Below are 23,293 nucleotides of genomic sequence, written 5' to 3' on the forward strand. Positions count from 1 at the left end.
AAATAAATAACAAAAAAATTTTTAAAAAGATTAAGAGATTCAATTTAAATAAAATTTCTCCTTTTCTGGTAGTGGTTAATTATAATCATCTTTAGCAGATACAGACTGAGCTTTAAAACCTAACTCCCAAAATGAAAATTTAAATTTTAATCTTATCAGACATACCTGAAAAAGATTACTATATATTTGGACACCTTTTACAAGAAAAACATTGTATTAAAACAGAAACAAGTTCCTATATTTTTGTTTATTTGAGAGTGACAGACAGAGAGAGAAAGAGGCAGAGAGGGGGAGGGGAGAGAAAGAGAATGGGCCCACCAGGGCTTCTAGCCACTGCAAATGAACTCCAGATGTGTGCACCCTCTTGTGCATCCTGGGGAATCGAGCCTCAAACTGGGGTCCTTAGGCTTCACAGGCAAGTGCTTAACTGCTAAGCCATCTCTTCAGCCCCCAGTTCCTATATTTTTTTATTCAATTGTATATCCTGTTGAGGCAAATATAAAAAATAAAAAAAATACTTTTGCTTTTATAACTTTTTTTTTCACTTCAGTCTTCTATAGCTTTTACAGAGTTCATGGTTCCTAATATCTCTCCACCTTCCACTTTTCCTAGGTAGGGAATGGCTGCCACAGTAAACTTCTCACTGATAATTAGTTTCCGGAAACATGTAGTGTTTGTTGTTATTTAAGAGTGACTCAATTTGGGCACTCTGAGTGGTTGGCCTACATGTTTTCTTGTGATGCATACCACAGTTTCCAGCATGAAAAATCCTAGGAGCCTGAGGAACCAGCACTTTCCAGAATTTAGGAAGACAAGATACAGTCAAATATCGAAGAGTCCAGTCCCAGTTACAATCATCATACAGAAAGTGTCTGTGCACTCTGAGTTTCTGAAAGGCATCTCAGGTCAAGGCTAAACCCATATTGTGCTCTGTGGATTTCCAAGTTTTCACATCTACCTTGTCAGCAATGCCATAGAAACTTTGATTGGCAGCGTGTCCCTAGTGAGAGAACATCCCATCCAGCACAGTCCTGCTGCTTCACTGTCCACATCTTTTTGAAGACGTGGTAGAAGTCTGGGGCTAAGTAATGATCCTCTTCCAAAAAAAGTATAAGGCCTGTATAATCTTGAAGAACTTTTACTCTCTCCATCACAAAATGCAGCTTCCACCACCAGTGATGTTCGGTTTGGGAGAATGTGGCCTCTCTTAATGGCCGAAGGAGTCAGGATACCCAGCATTGATGCACTCCAGCTTCAAGGCTGCATTCATCTTCAGGTCTCTGGGGCAATCTTTGGGGTCATACCAGGGAATTTGCTGGAGTACAGCTGAATGATGACTGGAAAGAACACCTGCAGAACCGGACAGAAATCCACCCCAGCCATCCGCTGATTGATCTCAATCGACTAGAAGTCATGGCTTGTGCTGGCCTGCAGCACAAAGGTCGAAACAGACCCCAAAGGAGGGAGTGGGAATGAATCTGAGACAAGAACACAAGGAATGGAGCCAAGACAAGTCCTGATCAAGGCTCAGGTTTATTCAGGCAGACACAGGCTTATATACAGAAGACAGTGCCCTCGCGCCCAGGGCCATGTGGTAACGCCCCTCTATCAGGTGCCTATGCCTTATGTTCAATGATGCCTGGCATTATTTCACCTGGGCTGCCTTCTCACCTAGGTTGTAGGATAAGAGATTAAAGATCACCTGTAGCTCCCGAAGTCAAAGAGCACCTGCAGCTCCCCTGGGGCTCCCGACAATGGCTAAAGGTGACCAGGACTTCGTTAATGCCCTGGGCTTCACGAAGCGAGTCCAGCAGCAGACTGAGGTATTCGGGACGGTTGTGCACCTGGATCACCAGCACCAGCTCCTGGGGGGCCCAGGTGCCCTCTACATTCCTTAGCGTCTGGTCAAAGTTCAGTTGGCACGCCAGGGCCGGGCTGCGCTCTCATCCTTGCTCACGCTAGCGACGCAGCCTCTCCCCACGGTTCTCCCCCACAACAGTATTGACAATCCCTCTTAGATTTTGATCAGCCCTCCCTCCACCTTTCCTTTACTCAATCTCTTCCCCTGACCTCACTTAGGCCTTTTCACCCCCATTAATCTGTTCTTCTACTTGCATATATACAATACCATCCTATTAAGTACCCCCTCCCTCCCTTTCTATTCTCTTTATATCTCCTTTCTAGCTTACTGGCCTCTCTTACTGAGTTTTCTTCCTACTCACATAGAAGTCCAGTCATCTGTACCTAGGATCCACATATGAGACAGATCATGTGATGCTTGGCATCTGGGCCTGGGTTATCTCACTAAGTATAATCCTTTTGCGATCCATCCATCTTCCTGCATATTTCTTAACTTCATTTTTTATTACCACCGAGTAGAACTCCATTGTGTAAATGTGCCACATCTTCATTACTCCTCAGCTGAGGGACATCTAGGCTGGTTCCATTTCCTAGCTATTGTGAATGGAGCGCAATAAACATGGTTGAGCAAGTATCTCTAAGGTAGTGAGTTGAGTCCTTAGGATATATGCCTAGGAGGGCTATAGCTGGGTCATATGGTAAATCTATTTTTAGCTGTCTCAGGAACCTCCACACTGATTTCCACAATGGCTGGACCAGATTGTATTCCCACCAACAGCTCAGAAGGGTTCTTCTTTTTCCACATCCTTGCCAACATTTATGGTCATTTGTTTTCATGATGGTAGCCAATCTGACAGGAGTGAGATGGAATCTCAACATAGTTTTAATCTGCATCTCCCTGATGGCTAAGGATGTAGAACATTTTTTGGATGTTTATATGCTATCTGTATTTCTTCTTTTGAGAACTCTCTATTTAATTCCATACCTTTCCCCCGCCTTTTTTTTTCAAGGTAGGGTTTCACTCTAGTCCAGGCTGATGTTGAATTCACTATATAGACTCAAGGTGGCCTCGAACTCACAGTGATCCTCCTACCTCTGCCTCCAGAGTGCTGGGATTAAAGATGTGTGCCACCATGCCTGGCTTTTTAAACTTTTTTTTTTCCATAGCCCATTTTTTAATTGGGTTGTTTGATTTCTTTTTTTTTTTAAATTTATTTATTTGAGAGCAACAGACACAGAGAGAAAGACAGATAGAGGAAGAAAGAGAGAATGGGTGCGCCAGGGCTTCCAGCCTCTGCAAACGAACTCCAGACGTGTGCGCCCCCTTGTGCATCTGGGTAATGTGGTACCTGGGGAACCGAGCCACGAACCAGGGTCCTTAGGCTTCACAGGCAAGCGCTTAACCGCTAAGCCATCTCTCCAGCCCTGATTTCTTATTATTTAGTTTTTTTAGTTCTTTGTATATCCTAGGTATTAATCCTCTGTCAGATGTATGGCTGGCAAAGATTTTCTCCCATTCTGTAGGTTGTCTCTTTGCTCTAGTCACAGTGTCCTTTGCTGTACAAAAGCTTTGTAATTTCATGAAGTCCCAGCAAACCAGATATTTATTACTTTCACATTTCATCTGTCATTTCTGAACAATACAAAGTAGAGGCACATAGTAAAACTATTTGCTTTTTTTTAAATTTATTTTTGTTTTGTTTTTGTTTTTCAAGGCAGGTTCTCACTCTAGCTCAGGCTGACCTGGAATTCACTATGTAGTCTCAGGGTGGCCTCAAACTTATGGCAATCCTCCAACCTCTTCCTCCCAAGGGCTGAGATTAAAGGCATGTGCTACCATGCCCAGCAAATGTATTCTTTCTTTCTTCTTTTTTTTTTTCCCCCGAGGTAGGGTCTCACCCTAGCCCAGGCTGACCTGGAATTCACTCTGTAGTCTCAGGATGGCTCCGAACTCACAGTGATCCTCCTACCTTTGCCTCCCAAGTTCAGTCTCTCTTTTAGTTTGGTGTCATCTTCATCTCCTATTATGAGGGTCTTGTGTAGTTAGTGTCAGGCACTATGAAGTCATGGATATCCAGGCCTTTCTGTGTCTAGAAGACTGCATTGTAAGTAGCCCTACCCTTCCTTTGGCTCTTACATTCTTTCTGCCACCTCTTCTGCAATGTACCCTGAGCCTTGGAAGGTATGCTAGAGATGTTTCAGTGCTGAGCACTCCTCTGTCACTTCTTCTCAGCACTATGATACTTTCTGAGTCATCCTAAGGTCATTGCCATCTGAAAAACGAAGGTTCTCTAATCCAAAAGTGAAAGTAGCATTAATGTATAAGTATGAACATTAAGAGAAGTGCTTAGTGGGCAGTTTGGTGAGCATAACATATACATTTAGCCAGATACCAGCATGTGTTATAACCCTAGGACTCATGATCTCTCTGGTGATAGGTTATCAGTATCAAGCAAGTATTCCCTCCTGTGGAGCAGGCCTCTAGTCCAATTAGTGAGAAGTTGGTTTCCCCTATAACAGACATGCCACTATTGCACTGATTGGCTCATTTGGCATGGCTGGCCAAACTTAAGACTTGCAGTGTCCACTGTTGTTTATCTTCACTGATGACTTCTGTCTCCCATAGGCCTGCATGCAGTGTAGCTCTTTCTATCTTTCTGTAAACTGATACACAGGGAGGAGGTTTTCAGCTCAGCTCCAGCAGGATTTTTCAGCGATCTTGCAGCCCAAGAATGTGGAGTCTTCAGCAATAGGGTCTTACCATCTATTCCTGGTGGGAAACCAAGGGCCTTGGCAATGGCCTGTAATGTTTTGGGGACATCATGGCCCTCCCTGGCCAACAATTCACTGGAAAGTATCCCATCCCTGGCACTGAAAATTTCTAATAACAATCTATGGCTTCTGGGTGTGCCATTGTCCAAAAAAGTAGGTTACCATATGGCTTATTTATACCATCTTAGATTTTTTTTTTTTTTTTTTTTTGAGGTAGGGACTCACTCTAGCTCAAGCTGACCTTCAGTGTGCTACGTAGTCTCAGGTGGACTCAAACTCATGGCCATCCTCCTACCTCTTCCTCCTGAGTGCTGGGATTAAAGGCATGTGCCACCATGCCTGGCCCCTCTTATATTTTGATTAACTCTCCCTTCACCCTTCCTTTACTCAGTCTCCTCCCCTGATCTCACTTAGGCCTTTCCACCCCCAGTGATCTGTTCTTCTACTTACATATACACAATACCATCCCCTTACGTCCTCCACTCTCTTCCCTCCTTTATAGCCCCTTTCTAGCTTACTGGCCTCTGTTACAAAGTTTTATTCCAACTCACATAAGTCTAACCATTTGTAGCTAGGATTGACATATGGGAGAGAACATGTAGCACTTGGCTCTCTGGGCCTGGGTTACCTCACTAAGTATAACCCTTTCCAGATCCATCCATTTTCTTGCAAATTTCATAATTACATTTTTCTTCTTTTTTTTTTTTGGACTTTTTTTTTAAATTTTTTTTTTTTTTTTTGAGAGCGACAGACACAGAGAGAAAGACAGATAGAGGGAGAGAGACAGAATGGGCGCGCCAGGGCTTCCAGCCTCTGCAAACGAACTCCAGACACGTGCGCCCCCTTGTGCATCTGGCTAACGTGGGACCTGGGGAAGTGAGCCTCGAACCGAGGTCCTTAGGCTTCACAGGCAAGCGCTTAACCGCTAAGCCATCTCTCCAGCCCATTTTTTTTTGGACTTTTGAGGTAGGGTATTGCTGTAGCCCAGGCTGACCTGGAATTCACTATATCATCACAGAGTGGCCTGGAACTCACAGCAACCCTCCTACCTCTGCCTCCCAAGTGGTGAGATTAAAGGCATGCGCCACCATCACCATGCCCAGAAATTACGTTTTTCTTTACCACTGAATAGAACTCCGTTTTATAAACATACCACATCTTCATTATCCACATCTCACATCTTTTTTTTTTTTTGGAGGTTAGTAATGGCTCTCCAAGGGAGACTCTAGGAACCTGGGAGGAGCTCTATGCTCTATGCTCCCTCAGCATTAGTGTCATCTGTTAGAACGAGTCAGGACTGTGCTGACCATGTGGCCTTCCCTCTTTTGGGAAGCCTATAAGACCAATTTTCCTCTGTTGTGACTTTCTTTTTTTTTTTTTTTTTAGTTTTTTTTTTTTTTGAGGTAGGGTCTTACTCTAGCCCAGGCTGACCTGGAATTCACTACAGAGTCTCAGGGTGGCCTTGAACTCACAGCGATCCTCCTACCTCTGCCTCCCGAGTGCTGGGATTAAAGGCGTGCGCCACCACGCCCGGCTTGTTGACTTTCTTGTTGTAGGCTGTACACCAGTGTTTTGTTTCTGGGTCTCTGTGTCCTGCCTAATCAGGAGGACAGGCAACTTGCCAGAGGGCCAGTGTGAAACATTAGAAGTGTCCCATCATCTCCCATGGCCTTATGACCTGGGAGCAAGAGACAAATATTGGCCTTCTTAGCTCTAGTAACTTCAACTTGGCTTCAGCTCCTACACAGGTTATTAAAACACCTAGAAAGAAAGTTACAATAACCATGAAGGGTGTAGATACATAGCACATCTCATTACTGAAACATATCCAGTTAAAGAATGGCACAAAACAGTAAGTTAAAAAGGAGATATAAAGGGAAGAGAAAGGAAGGCAGGAGGGTACTTAATAGGTTGGAATTGTATATATGTAAGTACAATGATTGAGATGGGGAGGTAATTTAATGGAGAATGGAATTTCAAAGGGGAAAGTGGGGGGGAGGATGGAGGGTATTACCATGGGATATTTTTTATAATCATAGAAAATGTTAATAAAAATTGTGAAAAGAAAAATAGAAAGAATTGCACAAAAGCCCAAAGTCATTTTGTGTAGCCTCTAAGCTTAGTTGTGCAAGTCATATCTGAAGGGTAGAAAGCAGGCATGCTGTATCCTTTTGTTGCAGTCCATTTCTTGTTGCTGGCAGAAATCACCTTACCAAAAGCAGCTTGTGAGAGGAAAGGGTTTATATTTGGTTTACAGACTCGAGAGGAAGCTCCATGATGGCAAGGAAAAATGTGGCATGAGCAGAGGCTGCACATTGCCTTTGGGCCAACATCAGGTGGGCAACAGCAACAGGAGAGTGTGCCGAACGCTGGCAATGGGGAGCTGGCTATGACACCCATAAGCCCACCCCCAACAATACACTGTCTTCAGGAGGCTCCAATTTCCAAATTACCATCAGCTGAGGACCAAGCATTCGGAACACATAAGTGTATGGGAGACACCTGAATCAAACCACCACATATTTAAATATTTAATAGCTATAAGTACAGGAAGAATGTGTTACCAGTCCTGAAAACAAAAAATATATATGTATATATAGTCTCATTCTTGCCCAGGCAGACCTGCAATTTGCTGTGTAGTTTCAGGGTGGTCTTGAACCCGTGTGTGGTGCTTTGATTCAGGTGCCCCCATAAACTTAGGTGTTCTGAATGCTAGGTTCCCAGCTGATGAATATTTGGGAATTAATGCTTCCTGGAGGCAGTGTATTGTTGGGGCGGGCATATGGGTATCATAGCCAGTTTACTCTTGCCAGTGTTTGGCACACTCTCCTATTGCTGTTGTCCACCTGATGTTGATGAAGGGGTGATGTCCACTCTCTGCTCATATCAACACTTGTCTTGCCATCATGGAACTTCCCCTTTGAGCCTGTAAGCCAAAATAAGCCTCATTTTTCCCACAAGCTGCTCTTGGTTGGGTGATTTCTACCAGCAATGCAAACCTGACTGCAATACCATGGCAATCCTCCTACCTCTGCCTCCTGAGTGCTGGGATTAAAGACAAATGTCACTATGCCTGACTCCTGAAAACAGTATTTCTTTTTCTTTTAAATATTTTATTTGTTTATTTATTTGAGAGAGGGAGAAAGAGAGAGAAAGAGGCAGATAGAATTAGAGAGAGGGAGAATGGGCATGCTATGGCCTCTAGCCGCTGCAAATGAACTCCAGATGCATGTGCCACCTTGTGCCTCTGGCTTATGTGGGTTCTGGGGAATTGAACCTGGGTCCTTTGGCTTTGTAGGCAAGCACCTTAACTGCTAAGCCATCCCTCCAGCCCTAGAAACAATATTTTTGTTAACAAATCTGAACCAATTAATTTGACTTAGAAACTGTTAGGAAAGACAAGTAGGACAGTATAAAGTCTTAGCACCTGTATTTGAAAAGTTCTTTGGTGGGCTGGAGGGATGGCTTAGCAGTTAAGGCGCTTGTCTGCAAAGCCAAAGGACTCTAGTTTGATTCCCCAGGACCCACATAAACCAGATGTACAAGGTGGCACATGCATCTGGAGTTCATTTGCAGTGGCTGGAGGCCCTGATGCACCCATTCCCTTTCTCTCTCTCTCCCTCTTTCTTGCTGTCAAATAAATAAATAAAAAGATTAAAAAAAAAAAAAGAAAAAAGAAAAGTTCTTTGGTTAGTTTGGATACCTGTGTGGGTACCAATTACCCAGGAAAGTCTGGAATCAGAACAGTAGAGCTTGAGGTAGTTTTTGTTTTTCAGATGAAGACCATTGTTTGAGCAGGAGGCTTAGCTTGGATTAGGGAATGTTTTAAGATTTAATTGATTTATAAACAACCAACGTGGGCTGGAGAGATGGCTTAGTGGTTAAGGCACTTGCCTGTGAAGCCACAGAACCCAGGTTCAATTCTCCAGGACCCACATAAGCCAGATGAACAAGGTGGCACACGCGTCTGGAGTTGGTTTGCAGTGGGTGGAGGCCCTGGTGCACTCATTCTCTCCCTCTCTCTTTCTCTCTCTCTCTCTCAAAAAAAAAAAAAAAAAAAAGAACAAAAATAAAGCAACTTGATATACCAGAAATGAGACTGTAATTTGTTTTTTTGAGGTAGGGTTTCACACTGGCCCAGGTTGACCTGGAACTCACTATGTAGTCTCAGGGTGGCCTTGAACTCACAGTGATTATCCTACCTCTGCCTCCTGAGTGCTAGGATTAAAGGTGTGCACCTAGCTTCAAGACTATCATTTTAAAAAAAAGATTTTAAAAATATTTATTTATTTGAGAGAGAGGGAGAGGTAGAGAGAGAGAGGTAGAATGGGTGTGCCATGGCCTCTAACCACTGCAAACAAACTCCAAACGCGTGGGTACTAAGGAATGAACCCATGTTCTTAGGCTTTGCAGGCAAGCACCCTAACTCTGGAGCCCTCTCTCTAGCCTGAGACAGTCATTTAACCAAAGTCTTGACTAAAGCTATTTGATTACACATAAAAACTGATCACAGCATTTGGGAGGCAGAAGTAAGAGGATTGCCACAAGTTTGAGGCAAGCCTCAGATTCTGTAGTGAGTTCCAGGTCAGCCTGGGCTAGAGTGAAACCCTACCTCGGGGGCAAAAAACACAAAGAGAAAAAACAGAACAAAAGAGGACTACAGAAATGGCTTAGTGGCTAAGGCACTTGCAAAGCTTAAGGACACGTGTTCTCTCCTCAGACCCCACGACACCAGGCGCACAAGGTGACACGTACACAAGGTCACTCGTGCAGAAGAAGGTGGCCCTCAAGCCTGGAGTTCGATTGCAGTAGCTGGAGGCCCTGGAACGCAAATTCTTTCTCACTCCCTCACTCGCTCTAACTCATGACCCCATTTAAAAAAAAGGGGGAGGGGCATGGTGGCGCACGCCTTTAATCCCAGCACTGGGGAGGCAGAGGTAGGAGGATCGCTGTGAGTTCGAGGCCACCCTGAGACTACACAGTGAATTCCAGGTCGGCCTGGGCTAGAGTGAGACCATACCTCGAAAAACAAAACAAAACAAAACAAAAATAATAATAATAATAAATAAATAAATAAAAATAAAAAATTGAGCCCTGCTTTCTGCCACATGTCCGTGAATGGGCAATGGGTGGTTGTGCGGAACCGCTCAGTTTCCTGATCAAGAGGAACCAATGGACATGCAGCACCGAGACCAATAATCCCAAGGCCCGCAACTCCCTTCCCTGCTAAACCCTGATCCACCGCAGAAGTGTAGGAGCGGAGCCCCCACCGGGATCTGCCCAAGGACCCCCGTCAACAAGAACACGGGAGCCACCCTCAGCAGCGTCAGACGCACCGTCCACAAGACCTGCGCTTGGCAGCCATCTGCAAAGCTACTGCCATCCTGCGCAGCCAGAAAGAAGCCTGTAGTGGTGGAGAGGAAATGGGCCACCCTGCTAAGAGCTCCTGAGCCCCATGCTCCCACGAGCAATAAAAAGTCACCGACTTTCTCAACCAGGACCCCCTCCCTAAAAAAAGAGCCGGGCGTGGTGGTGCACAACTTTAATCCCAGCACTCAGGAGGCAGAGGTAGGAGGATCGCCATGAGCTTGAGGCTCCCCTGGGCTACGGAGTGAGTTCCAATTTAATCTGGGCTAGAGTGAGACCCTGCTTCTAAAAGCAAAATAAAGCTGGAGAGATGGCTTAGCAGTAAATGCCCTTGCCTGCAAAGCCTAAGGACCCATGTTCCGACTCTCCAGATCCCAGGTAAGTCAGATGCACAAAGGCAAGGCAAATGCAAGGTTGCACATGCCCACTAGGTGGCCCAAGCCTCTGAAGTTCAATTTCAGTGGCTGAGGCCCTGGTGGGCTAATTCTCTTTCTCTCAAATAAAACATAAATTTTTAGGACTGGAGAGATGGCTTAGTGGTTAAGGCACATGCCTGAGAAGCCTAAGGACCCTGGTTCAATTCTCCAGGTCCTACATAAGCCAGATGCACATGGTGACTCATGCATCTGGAGTTCATTTGTGGTGGCTGGAGGCCCTGGTGCACCCATTCTCACTCTCACTCTCTCTTTCTCCCCCTCTCTCTGTCTCTAATAAATAAATAAATTAATAATAATAAATAAATAAATTTTTTTTAAATATTTTGTGTATTTTTATTTATTTATTTGAGAGTGACAGAGAGAGAAAGAGACAGAGAGAAAGAGAGAGAATGGGTGCGCCAGGGCCTCCAGCCTCTGCAAACGAGCTCCAGACGCGTGTGCCCCCTTGTGCATCTGGCTAACGTGGGACCTGGGGAACTGAGCCTTGAACCGGGGTCCTTAGGCTTCACAGGCAAGCGCTTAACCACTAAGCCATCTCTCCAGCCCAAATAAATTTTTTAAAAATACAAAATAGGGTCTGAAGAAATGGCCCAGTGATTAATGTGCTTGCCTGCAAGGGCTAAAGACCTGGGCTCTGTTCCCCAGTACCCAGGTAAAGCCAAATTCACAAGGCAGTGCATGCATCTGGAGCTGTAGTTAGAAGCCCTAGTGTGCCCCCTCGATTTTTTTCTCTCTTCTTGTAAATAAATAAACAAAAAATCAAAAAACAAATAAAAAACAACCTGAAAACCAAACTAAAACAAAACTTTTCAAATCCCTCAGAAAGTCAGCAAATCTCATTTTCTATCATGACCTTGACTGCCATTGACTTGCTTTCGGTTCATGTGTCTTTCTCTAACGTTTCCCTGCATCAGTCTTTGGCAGCGAAGTGACTGGCATGGAAGTTGCATTTTTCTTTTCTTTTCTTTCTTTTTCGAGGTAGGGTCTCACTCTGGTCCAGGCTGACCTGGAATTAACTCTGTCATCTCAGGGTGGCCTCGAACTCATGGCAATCCTCCTACCTCTGCCTCCCGAGTGCTGGGATTAAAGGCATGCGCCACCACGCCTGGCGAAGTTGCATTTTTCTTGTGAGTCAGCGTACTCCCCACGTTTATTTCTGACATATCACAAGTTTGCTCTGGTCACAGGATTCGGTAGCATCTGCCAAGTTACTCTTTTCTCCTTTGTAAATAAGAACTTTGTGACAAAGTACTTTGAAATTGTAACCATCACAAACCTCCTCAAATCTTCAGGCTACTCAGGGATTTATACATACTGTCCTGTGTCACCGCCTCAGCTGCTTTCTGAGAGCTGTGTGGCTACGCAATGTGATGGTAATCTTTCTTGTCAGTTTGGTTGGAATCAGGAATCAAGTAGGAGACACTCCTATGGGCCTATCTAAGAGGGCATTTCCAGGAAGTATTAGCTGAGGGGGAAAGGATAACCCCCAAAGTGGGCAGCCCTTCTGTCTGGAGAGATGGCTTAGAGTTTAAGGCGTTTGCCTGCAATGCCAAAGGATCCTGGTTCAATTCTCCAGGACCCACGTAAGCCAGATGCACAAGGGGCGCATGCATCTGGAATTCATTGGCACTGGCTAGAGGCCCTGGCGCACCCATTATCTTCCTCTCTCTCTCCCTCTCTCTCTGCCTCTTTCTGTCTCTAAGTAAAGTGTCCTGGGCTGGAGAGATTGCTAAGTGGTTAAAGGAGCTTGCTTGCAAAGCTGAAGGCCCAGGTCCAATTCCCAAGTACCCATGTAAAGCCAGATGCACAAGTGGCACATGGAGCTCATTTGCAGTGGCAAGAGGCCCTGGCATGCCCATTACCACTCACTCCTTGCAAATAAATTCAATATTTAAAAAAAGAAGAGGGGGCTGGAACAATTGCTCAGTGGTTAAGGCGCTTGCCTGTAAAACCTAACAACCTTGAGTTCAATTCCCCAGGACTCACATCAAGCCAGATGCACAAAGTGGTGCATGCATCTGGCGTTCACTTGCAGAGGCTAGAGACCCTGGCACACTCATATTCTCCCCTCACCCCCCGCCGGGAGGAGTTTCAAGGCAGGGTCTCACTCTAGCCCAGGCTGACCTGGAATTCACTATGTAGTCTCAGGGTGGCCTTAGAACTCACAGCCATCCTCCTGCCTCTGCCTCCCAAGTGCTGGGATTAAAGGTATGTGCCACCTGTCCAGCTGCTCTCACTCTTCCCCTCCTTGTAAATAAAAGAAAATATTTTTAAAAATATTTTTTTGTTTATTTTTATTTATTTATTTGAGAGTGACAGACAGACAGAGACAGAGGCAGAAAGAGAGAGAGAGAGACAGACAGACAGAGGGCATGCCAGGGCCTCCAGCCACTGCAAACAAACTCCAGATTCATCTGGCTTACATGGGTCCTGGGGTATCGAGCCTCGAACCAAGGTCCTTAGGCTTCATAGGCAAGCGCTTAACTGCTAAGCCATCTCTCCAGCCCAAAAGAAGATATTTTTAAACAAGAAGAAAAATAGTAGTAGCACATGCCTTTAATCCCAGCACTCTGGAGGCATAAATAGGAGGATTGCAGTGAGTTCAAGGCCACCCTGAGACTACATATGAATTCCAGGTCAGCCTGGGCTAGAGCAAGACCCTACTTTGAAAAAGAAGAAGGAGGAGGAGGAGGAGAAGGAGAAGACCAAGACCAAGACGAAGAGGTGCAGGAGGAGGAGGGACTGGAGAGACGGCTTAGCAGTTAAGGCGATTGCCTGCGAATCTAAGGACCCAAGTTTGATTGTCCAGTATCTACATAAGCCAGATGCAAAAGTGGTTCATGCTTCCGGAGTTTGTTTGCAGTGGCTGGAAGCCCTGGAGTGCCCATTCTCCCTCTCCTCCCCCCACTACTTCTCTCACTCAAATAAATAAAATAAAATAAATAAATCTGGGCTGGAGAGATGGCTTAGTGGTTAAGGCGCTTGCCTGTAAAGCCAAAGGACCCACGTTCGATTCCCCAAGATCCACATGGGCCAGATGCACAAGGTGGCACATGCATCTCAAGGTTGTTTGCAGTGGCTGAAAGCCCTTATGTGCCCATTCTCTCCCTCTTTCCCCCCACCCTCTCTATCTCTCTGCCTCTTTTTCTCTCTCTCAAATAAAATAAAATAGCTTTTATCCAGCCTTTAATCCCAGCACTTGGAAGACAGAGTAGGAGGATAGCCATGAGTTTGAGGCCACCCTGAGAATACATAGTGAATTCCAGGTCAGCCTGAGCTAGAGTGAGACCCTACCTCGAAAAACAAAACAAAACAAAAGTCAGGCCTGGTGTGATGGTGCAGTTCTTTAATTTCAACACTGAGGGCTGGAGAGATGGCTTAGCGGTTAAGGGCTTGCCTGTGAAGCCTAAGGACCCTGGTTCGAGGCTTGATTCCCCAGGACCCACGTTAGCCAGATGCACAAGGGGGCACACGTGTCTGGAGTTCGTTTGCAGTGGCTGGAGGCCCTGGCACGCCCATTCTCTCTCTCTTTCTGTCTGTAGCTATCAAATAAATATATAAAAATAAACAAAAAAAATTTTTTTTTTTAATTTCAACACTGAGAAGGCAGAGGTAGGAGGATTGCTGTGAGTTTCAGGTCACTTTAGGTTAGAGTGAGAACCAGTCTCAAAAGATCCAAGCTGGGTGTGGTGGCGCATGGCTTTAAATCCAGCACACAGGAGGCAGAGGCAGGAGGACGGCTGTGAGTTCCAGGCCAGCCTGAGACTACATAGTAAGTTCCAGGTCAGCTAGAGTAACACCCTACCTCGAAACAAGCAAACAAAACAACAACAACAAAAACCAAGCAGAGGGCTGAAGAGATTGGCTTGCCAAAGAACCCAGGTTTGATTCCCCAGGACCACGTAAAACAGATGCACAAGGTGGCGCCATGCATATGGAGTTTGTTTCCAGTGGCTGGAGGCCCTGGTTGGCTCATTCATTCTCTCTCTTTTTCTCTCTCAAATAATTAATAAAAATAAAATATTATATAAAAAAGAGCAGAGGCATGATAGAGGAAAACACATAACACACGTTATGTGGCCTCTGCACGTGTGTGTGCAGGGGCCATGTATCCATGATCATACATGTATACCACCACGCATCCATTACATGAGACACATACACTACAAATAAATTCATTCTGGGGCTGGAGAGATAGATGGCTTAGCAGTTAAGTGCTTGCCTGTGAAGACTAAGGACCCTGGTTCGAGGCTCAATTCCGATGCACAAGGTGGCATGCACGTGTCTGAAGTTTGTTTGCAATGGCTGGAGGCCCTGGCACACCCATTCTCCCTCTCTCTCTCTGTGTCTGTCACTCTCAAATAAATAAATAAACAAAATTAAAGTTAAAATATTTTTAAAAATTCATTCTGCATTCTACTGGTTCTCTTCCTCTGGAGCACCCTGACTAGGGATGGAGAGATGGCTCAGTGCTTAAAGTTTGTTTTTTTTTTTTCCTTGCAAAACCTACCAACCAGAGTAAGATCCTTGCCAGCATTCATGTGAGGCTGAATGGAGAGGTGCACGGGTCTGTAATCCCAAGGCGCCCATGACACAGAAGAATCCAGCTCAAGGGGATAACCAGTATGACATTCCTTTGCAACAGCAAAAGATCCTGTCTCAAATAAGGTGGGACTAGACCAGACACTTAAGGTTGTTCTCTGACCTCCACATGCTTTCATCCACATACATACATACTACACACACATATGTGCAAATAAATAAATAAATAACGATATCCCTGACTAACACAGGCAGCCCTGTCATTATTACAGACTGTGAAGAACTAGGAGTGTGGCTCAGAATTAGGCACTAATGTCCATCTCATCATTAAGTGCTCTACCGCTGATCCATGCCCAGCACTGTGATTTCTAGACAGCAGCTCTACCTCTGAGCCACGCCCCCAGCCACTCACTGTGGATTCTAGGCAGGAGCTCTACCTCTGAGACACGCCCCCAGCCCTCACTGTGGATTCTAGACAGGAGCTCTTCCTCTGAGCCAAGCCCCCAGCCCTCACTGTGGATTCTAGACAGGAGCTCTACCTCTGAGCCATGCCCCCAGCCCTCACTGTGGATTCTAGACAGGAGCTCTTCCTCTGAGCCAAGCCCCCAGCCCTCACTGTGGATTCTAGACAGGAGCTCTACCTCTGAGCCACGCTCCCAGCCCCCTCTGTGGATTCTAGACAGGAGCTCTACCTCTGAGCCACGCCCCCAGCCCTCACTGTGGATATAGACAGGAGCTCTACCTCTGAGCCACACCCCAGCCCTCACTGTGGATATAGACAGGAGCTCTACCTCTGAGCCACGCCCTCAGCACTCTCTGTGGATTCTAGGCAGGAGCTCTACCTCTGAGCTGTACCCCAGCTTCATATGCCTATGAATCTGTGAGCTAATATGCACCTTCCTTTATGTCCAAAGAAATGCACACTAAGGCCACACTTCAAGGTCACTTTTTTCTTTATCAGATAGGCATGGTCCCAAAGTCTGATAACATGCTGTGTGCAGGGAAGAACGACAAGTGTTTATCAAGAGCAACTTGACAGTTTCCATAGCATCACAAATGCAATTAGCCTTTGGTCCTACCATCCTATCGGGATCGTTTAGGTGTAACAGCCACCCCCTACCTCACTCGGTCTGAAATTACAAGTGAAGACTGTCTTTGAGCAAAATGGGGGAGAATCTAGGTCATTCCACTTTGCTAGAGGTCAGAAATGTCAGCAGAGTCTGGATTTTTCTTCTCTCTTCTCCCCAGAGGAGTTCTTTCCTAAGACAGCCTGTCGGTGAGTCTAGGAGACACAATCACCCCCGTTGGACAACGTCCTTCCTGGAAGTTTGATTCTTGGGAAGATTAGCCGTTTTCAGATGCCCTGATCCTAGATACCTGGTGTCAGGCCTGGACTGACCAGTTCAGTCTGCATTGCCATAAAGTATCCCAACTTGGATTTCAGGTGACCGCTCCCATTTTATGGAATCCCAATCCTGCCCAGTTGGGCAGGAGCCCTGCATTCCTCTGAGCTCTCCCTCTTCTAAACTATAATAAATTCTAGCCGGGCGTGGTACTGCATGCATTTAATCCCAGTACTTGGGAGGCCGAAATAAGAGGATCGCCATGAGTTCTAGGCCACCCTAAGACTACACAGAGAATTCCAGGTCAGCCTGAGCTAGAGTGAGACCCTACCTCTAAAAACCACACACACACAAAAAATCTAAATCTTACCCTATGGTCTGTGAAAATCATTCATTGAATTCAAAGGACAAGAGGCTGGGGGCCACTGACTCAGTGGTAGCTCTGTGTGACCATGACCTACTAGGAAACTCACTATGTAGCTCAGCTGACCTTTTAAAGTTTAATTCAATTGTTTTTATTGACAACTTCCACAATTGTAGATAGTATCCCATGGTAATTCCCCCCCCACACACACACTTTCCCTTTGAAACTCCACTCTCCATATCCCTTCCCCCTCTCAATCAGTCTCTCTTTTATTTTGATGTCATGATCTTTTCCTCTTATGATGGTCTTGTGTAGGTAGTGTCAGGCACTGTGAGGTCATGGATATCCAGGCCATTTTGTGTTTGTGGGGAGCACGTTGTAAGGAGTCCTACCCTTCCTTTGGCTCTTACATTCTTTCTACCACCTCTTCTACAATGGATTCTGAGCCTTGGAAGATGTGATAGAGATGTTTTAGTGCTGAGCAATTCTCTGTCACTTCTTCTCAGCACTATGGTGCCTTCTGAGTCATCCCAAGGCCACTGCCATTTGAAAAGAGAAGATTCTCTAACCAAAAGTGAAAGTAGCATTAATTGTATGGGTATGAACATTAAGAAAAGTGCTTGCTGGGTAGTTTGGTGAGCATAGTATATATATTTAGCCAGACAGCAGTAGATGTTACACCCCTAGGGCTACCCCTGTTGTAGGTTTCACTAACAGGGATGTATTCCCTCCCATGGAGAAGGTCTCCAGTCAGATTAGAAAGTGGTTGGTTTCCCCCATAATACACATGCCACAACTGTACCCATTGGCTCATTTGGCCTGGTCAGCCAAATCTAAGACTTGCAGTGTCCACCGTTGAGTATCTCCACTGGTGATTTCTCTCTCCCGTTGAACTGCATGCAGAATGGCTTCTTCCAGCTTTCTGTCAGCTGGTCTACATGGAGGAGGTTTTCAGCTCAGCTCCAGCAGGATTTCTCAGTGGCCTTGTAGCCTAAGTATGTGGAATCTTCAGCAATTGAGTCTTAACCATCTATTCCTGGTGGGAAACCAAGAGCCTCAGCAATGGCCTGTAATATTCTGGGGCCATCAGGGACCTCCCTGAGCAACAACTCACTGGAAGATATCCCATCCCTGGCACTAAAATTTTCCTAGTAACAATCTATGGCTTTTGAATGTTCCATTGTCCTAAAAAGTAGGTTTCCATATGACTTATTTATATCCTCTTAGATTTTATTTAGCCCTCCCTCCACCTTTCCTTTACTCAATCTCGTTCCCTGACCTCACTTAGGCCTTTTTACCCCCATTAATTTGTCCTTCTACTTACATATATACAATGCCATCCTATTAAGTCCCTTCTTCCTCCCTTTCTATTCCCTTTATATCTCCTCTCTAGCTTACTGGCCTCTGTTACTGAGTTTTCTTCCTACTCACATAGAAGTCCAGTCATCTGTAGCTAGGATCCATATATGACGGATGTGGTGGTTTGATTCAGGTGTCCCCCATAAACTTAGGTGTTCTGAATGCTAGGTTCCCAGCTGATGGAGTTTTGGGAATTAACACCTTCTGGAGGCAGAGTATTATTGGGGGTGGGCTTCTGGGTGTTACAGCCAGTTTCCCCATGTCAGTGTTTGGCACACTCTCCTGTTGCTATTGTCCACCTTATGTTGGCCAGGGTTGATGTCCACCCTCTGCTCATGCCATTGTTTTCCCCTGCCATCGTGGAGCTTACCCTGGAGCCTGTAAGCCAAAATAAACCTCTTTTCCCCAGAAGCTACTCTTGGTTGGGCGATTTCTACCATCAATGAAAACTTGACTGCAACAGTAAAGTGGTACCGAGGAGTGGGGTTGCTGCTAGACACCTGACTGTGTGCCTTTGGCCTTTTGGGAGCTGATTTTCAAGAGGAATGTGGAAGAAGTTGAAACATTGGCCTAAGAGATGCCTTGCAGTGCTGTAAGTACAGCTTGATGGACTATTCTGGTCAGAGCTGAAAGACGTGAATGCAGTAAGAACTATGGACTATGAGATTTGGCTCATGAAGATGAAAAAGAGCTTTGCCTACACTGGGCTAGTAGTTTGTGTGAGAAGCTTGCTGTTATGCTGTGTCCTGAGAAGTTGTGCAGGGCTGCTTTGCATAGAAATGAACTGGTGTGAGCAGAGGGATATGGCACCAAAAGAAGGTGTCCCCCATAAACTCAGATGTTCTGAATGCTAGGATCCCAGCTTATGGAGTTTTGGGAATTAATGCCTTCTGGAGACAGAGTATTGTTAGGAGCAGGCTTCTGGGTGTTATAGCCAGTTTCCCCATGCCAGTGTTTGGCACACTCTCCTGTTGCTATTGTCCACCTTATGTTGGCCTGGGGGTGATGTCCACCCTCTGCTCATGCCATCGTCTTCCCTGCCATTGTGGAGCTTCCCCTTGAGCCTGTAAGCCAAAATAAACCTTTTTTCCCCCTAGAAGCTGCTCTTGGTTGGGTGATTTCTACCAGCAATGTGAACCTGACTGAGAACATGTGACGTTTGGCTTTCTGGGCCTAGGTTACCACACTAAGTTAATCCTTTCCAGATCCATTCATTTTCCTGCAAATTTCATTTTTCTTTACCGCTGAGTAGAACTTCATTGTGTAAATGTGCCACATCTTCATAATCCACTCGTCAGTTGAGGGACATCTAGACTGGTTCCATTTCCTAGCTATTGTGAATAGAGCAGCAATAAACATGGTTCAGCAAGGATCTCTAAGATAGTGAGATGAGTCCTTAGGATATATGCCTAGGAGTTCTATAGCTGGGTCATATGATAAATTTATTTTTAGCTGTCTCAGGAACTTCCACACTGATTTCCACAATGGCTGGACCAGATTGCATTCCCACCAACAGTGTAGAAGGGTTCCTCATTTTCTTCATCCTCGCCAGCACTATGGTCGTTTGTTTTCATGATGGTAGCCAATTTGACAGGAGTGAGATGGAATCTCAATGTAGTTTTATTCTGCATTTCCCTGATGGCTAGGGATGTAGAACTTTTTAATTTTTATTTATTTATTAGAGACAGAGTGAGAGAGAGAATGGGCATGCCAGGGCCTCTAGCCACTGCAAACAAACTCCAGATATATGTGCCACCATATGCATGTCGCTTACATGGGACCTGGAGAATAGAACCTGGGTCTCTAGGCTACATGGGCACACACCTTTACTGCTAAGCCCGTATCTCCAGCCCAGAACCTTTTTTTAAAAAAATATTTATATGCCATCTGTACTTTTTATGTTGAGAACTCTTTGTTTTCTTTTTGGTTTTTCAAGATAGGGTTTCACTCTAGCTCAGGCTGACCTGGAATTCACTATGTAGTCTCAGGTGGCCTCAAACACATGGCGATTCTCCTCCCTCTGCCTCCCTAGTGCTGGGATTAAAGGCATGCACCACCATGCCCAGGCTTTTTTTTTTCAAGGTGGAGTCTCACTCTAGTTCAGGCTGACCTGGAATTCACTATGTAGTCTCAGTTTGGCCTTGAACTCATGGGGATCCTCCCATGTCCACCTCCGGAGTGCTGGGATTAAAGGTGTGCCCCACCATGCCTGGCATAGCCCATTTTTTAAAGTACATATATTTTTATTGACAACTTTTATGCCTACAGCCAATAAACCACATTTCCCTCCTAGGTCCACTTTCCCCTTCATAACTCTGCTCTTCATCATATCCCCTCCTTCTCTCCATTAGTCTCTTTTAATTTGATGTCATCATCTTTTTTGTCCTATTATGAGAGTCTTGTGTAGGTATTGCTAGGCACTGTGAGGTCATGAATATTAAGGCCAATTTCTTTTTTTTAATATTTTTTGTTCATTTTTTATTTATTTGAGAGCTACAGGCACAGGGAGAAAGACAGATAGAGGGAGAGAGAGAGAATGGGCGCGCCAGGGCTTCCAGCCTCTGCAAACGAACTCCAGATGCGTGCGCCCCCTTGTGCATCTGGCTAACGTGGGACCTGGGGAACCGAGCCTCGAACCGGAGTCCTTAGGCTTCACAGGCAAGCACTTAACCGCTAGGCCATCTCTCCATCCCTTAAGGCCAATTTCTGTCAGGACAGTTGCATTGTAAGGAGTGGTACCCTTCCTTTGGCTCTTACATTGTTTCTGCCACCTCTTCCGCAATGGACCCTGAGCCTTGGAGGGTGTGATATGTTTCAGTGCTGGACACTCCTCTGTCACTTCTTCTCAGTACTATGTTGCATTTTGGATCATCCCAGTGATCGTCACCATCTGAAAAGAGAAACTTCTCTAAAAAGAAGTGAAGGTAGCATTAATATATGAATATGAACATTAAGTGTAGTGCTTTCAGGGCAATTTGGTAAGAATAATATGCACATTTATCCAACTAAGAGCCAGTTTTATACCCCTAAGGCTCATGACCTCCCTGTCATAGGCTTTTGATTAGGTTTTCAGTACCAGGCATGTATTCCCTCCCTTCAGTCTTTTAGAGAGCAGTTGGTTTTCCACCGAGCAGACATGCCACTATTGCACTCATTTGGTCATTTGGCCTATCTGGCCAAACTTGAAGCTTCCAGTGTCCACTGTTTTCACTACTGTTGACTTCTGTCTCCCATAGGACTGCATACAGTGTAGCTTTTTCCAGCTTTCAGTTGGCTGGGCTACAGGGAGAAGGTTTTCTGCTCAACACCAGCCTGATTTCTCAGTGACTTTGCCACTCAAGCATGTGAAGTGTTCAGCAATAGGGTCTTACCATTGCTTTCTCAAGGAAAACCCAGGGCCTTGGAAATAGTCTGTAATGTTTTGGAGGCAACAGGGACCTCCCTGGCCAACAACTCACTGGAAGGTATCCCATTTGTGGCACTAAAAAATTTCTAGTAACAATCAGGCTTTCCCCCTCCCTCTAATCTGTTCTTCTACTTACATATATACAATACCATCCCCTTACGTCCTTCCCTCTCCTCCCTCAATAGTAGCCTTTTTCTAGCTTACTGGCCTCTGTACCAATGTTTGGCTCCAGCTCACACACAAGTCTATACATTTGTAGCTAGGATCCACATATTAGAGAGACCATGTGACAATTGGCTGTCTGGGCCTGGGTTACCCACTTAGTATAATCCTTTCCAGACCCATCCATTTCCCTGCAAATTTCATTTTTCTTTACCGCTAAGTAGAACTTCATTGTGTAAATGTGCCACATCTTCATTATTCACTCGTCAGTTGAGGGACATCTAGGCTCGTTCCATTTCCTAGCTATTGTGAATAGAGAGGCAATAAACATGGTTCAGCAAGTATCTCTAAGGTACAAAGCTGCCTAGTGGCTGGACAGGCTGGGATGGAGGAGGTCCTGAGGGAGGTTAAGGCACAGCAGGAATCCCTGGAAGGCTGTGCAGTATCTAGTCATGCTTCAGGGTGAGCCCCTCGAAGAGATACTCGCCCAGATTTGGCTGAGGGCTCGCCAGTCTGCGCAGATCGGTCAGGTGGTCGCCCATCTTCTTGATGAGCTTCACCTCCTATTGCAGTCAGGTTCGCATTACTGGTAGAAGTCACCTAACCAAAAGCAGATTGTGGGGGAAAAGAGGCTTATTTTGGCTTACAGGCTCGAGGGGGAAGCTCCATGATGGCAGGGAAAACAATGACATGAGCACAGGGTGGACATCACCCCCTGGCTAACATAAGGTAGACAATAGCAACAGGAGAGCATGCCAAACACTAGCAAGGGGGAGTTGGCTGTAATACCCATAAGCCCACCCCCAACAATACACTGCCTCCTGGAGGTGTCAATTCCCAAGTCCCCATTAGCTGGGAACCTAGCATTCAGAACAGCAAAGTTCATGGGGGACACCTGAATCAAACCATCACACCTCCTCACTCAAGATGTGGTTCTCCAGGAAGTCACAGAGATGGGGGTCTACGTGGGTAGAACGCAGCACATGAAGATCCAAAAGAGCCTGGTTCAGGTTCTTCTCCCATGCCAAGGCAGCTTCCATGGCCTCCTGAGCTTTTCTCCACCCATCTTGAGAAGGCTTCTGTACATCCTGGAAGAATGGCTGCTGCGCTGGTTTTGCATCTTGAGAAGACCCTCCACACCCTCACGCTTCTCCTCAGCCAACTCTCGGATGAAGTGGCCCACACCAGGCAGAACCACATCCTCCTGGTTGAAATAGCAGTCCAGAAAGAATAGGCATAGGAGGCCCGCAGGTGCAAGTTGTCCAGGGAGTTGACGGCAGCCTCCACCTCAGTGGAATAATTTTGACGAATCTGGGAGGTCATGTATGGTCTGGCAATATGGAGTTAGAAGGTTCTGGATGGTCCTGGAAGGTGCAGCCAGCGAGAAGGTGGTCCCAGTGGTGGTAGTAGGAAAGACTGGAAGGCAGCTGGGAATTTTAGGGGAAAAATATAAAGTAAAAGGAGGAAGTCCTCAGGTGTATTCCATTCAAACACTGTTGAAGCAAGACACAGACATAGGCGTCCTCAGCATATCTAGTCCATGATTTTCTTGAAAATGCTTACTATGCCTTTGGAGTGAAATTCTTCTCCTTCTACTATAATCTGGGTTTTTGTTTTGTTTTGTTTGGTTTTTCAAGGTAGAGTCTCACTGTAGCTCAGGCTGACCTGGAACGGAATTTAC

At 45.6% G+C, this 23,293-nt stretch overlaps 1 protein-coding gene and 1 pseudogene across 1 annotated transcript; both read right to left on the minus strand.

The window, feature by feature from the left end:
- Positions 1–541: 541 nt before the first annotated feature.
- LOC123454645 lies at positions 542–10,015 on the minus strand (annotated as a pseudogene).
- Positions 10,016–21,982: 11,967 nt separating this feature from the next.
- On the minus strand, positions 21,983–22,935 carry LOC101607525 (ferritin light chain). The gene is given in 4 exon segments (XM_012952162.2): positions 21,983–22,172; positions 22,527–22,717; positions 22,720–22,842; positions 22,845–22,935. Coding segments are annotated over 4 exon segments (519 nt in total). The 3' UTR covers positions 21,983–22,058.
- Positions 22,936–23,293: the final 358 nt, after the last annotated feature.

This window comes from Jaculus jaculus, chromosome 14 (assembly GCF_020740685.1).
Source record: "Jaculus jaculus isolate mJacJac1 chromosome 14, mJacJac1.mat.Y.cur, whole genome shotgun sequence".
In the NCBI taxonomy this organism is placed as follows: domain Eukaryota; kingdom Metazoa; phylum Chordata; class Mammalia; order Rodentia; family Dipodidae; genus Jaculus; species Jaculus jaculus.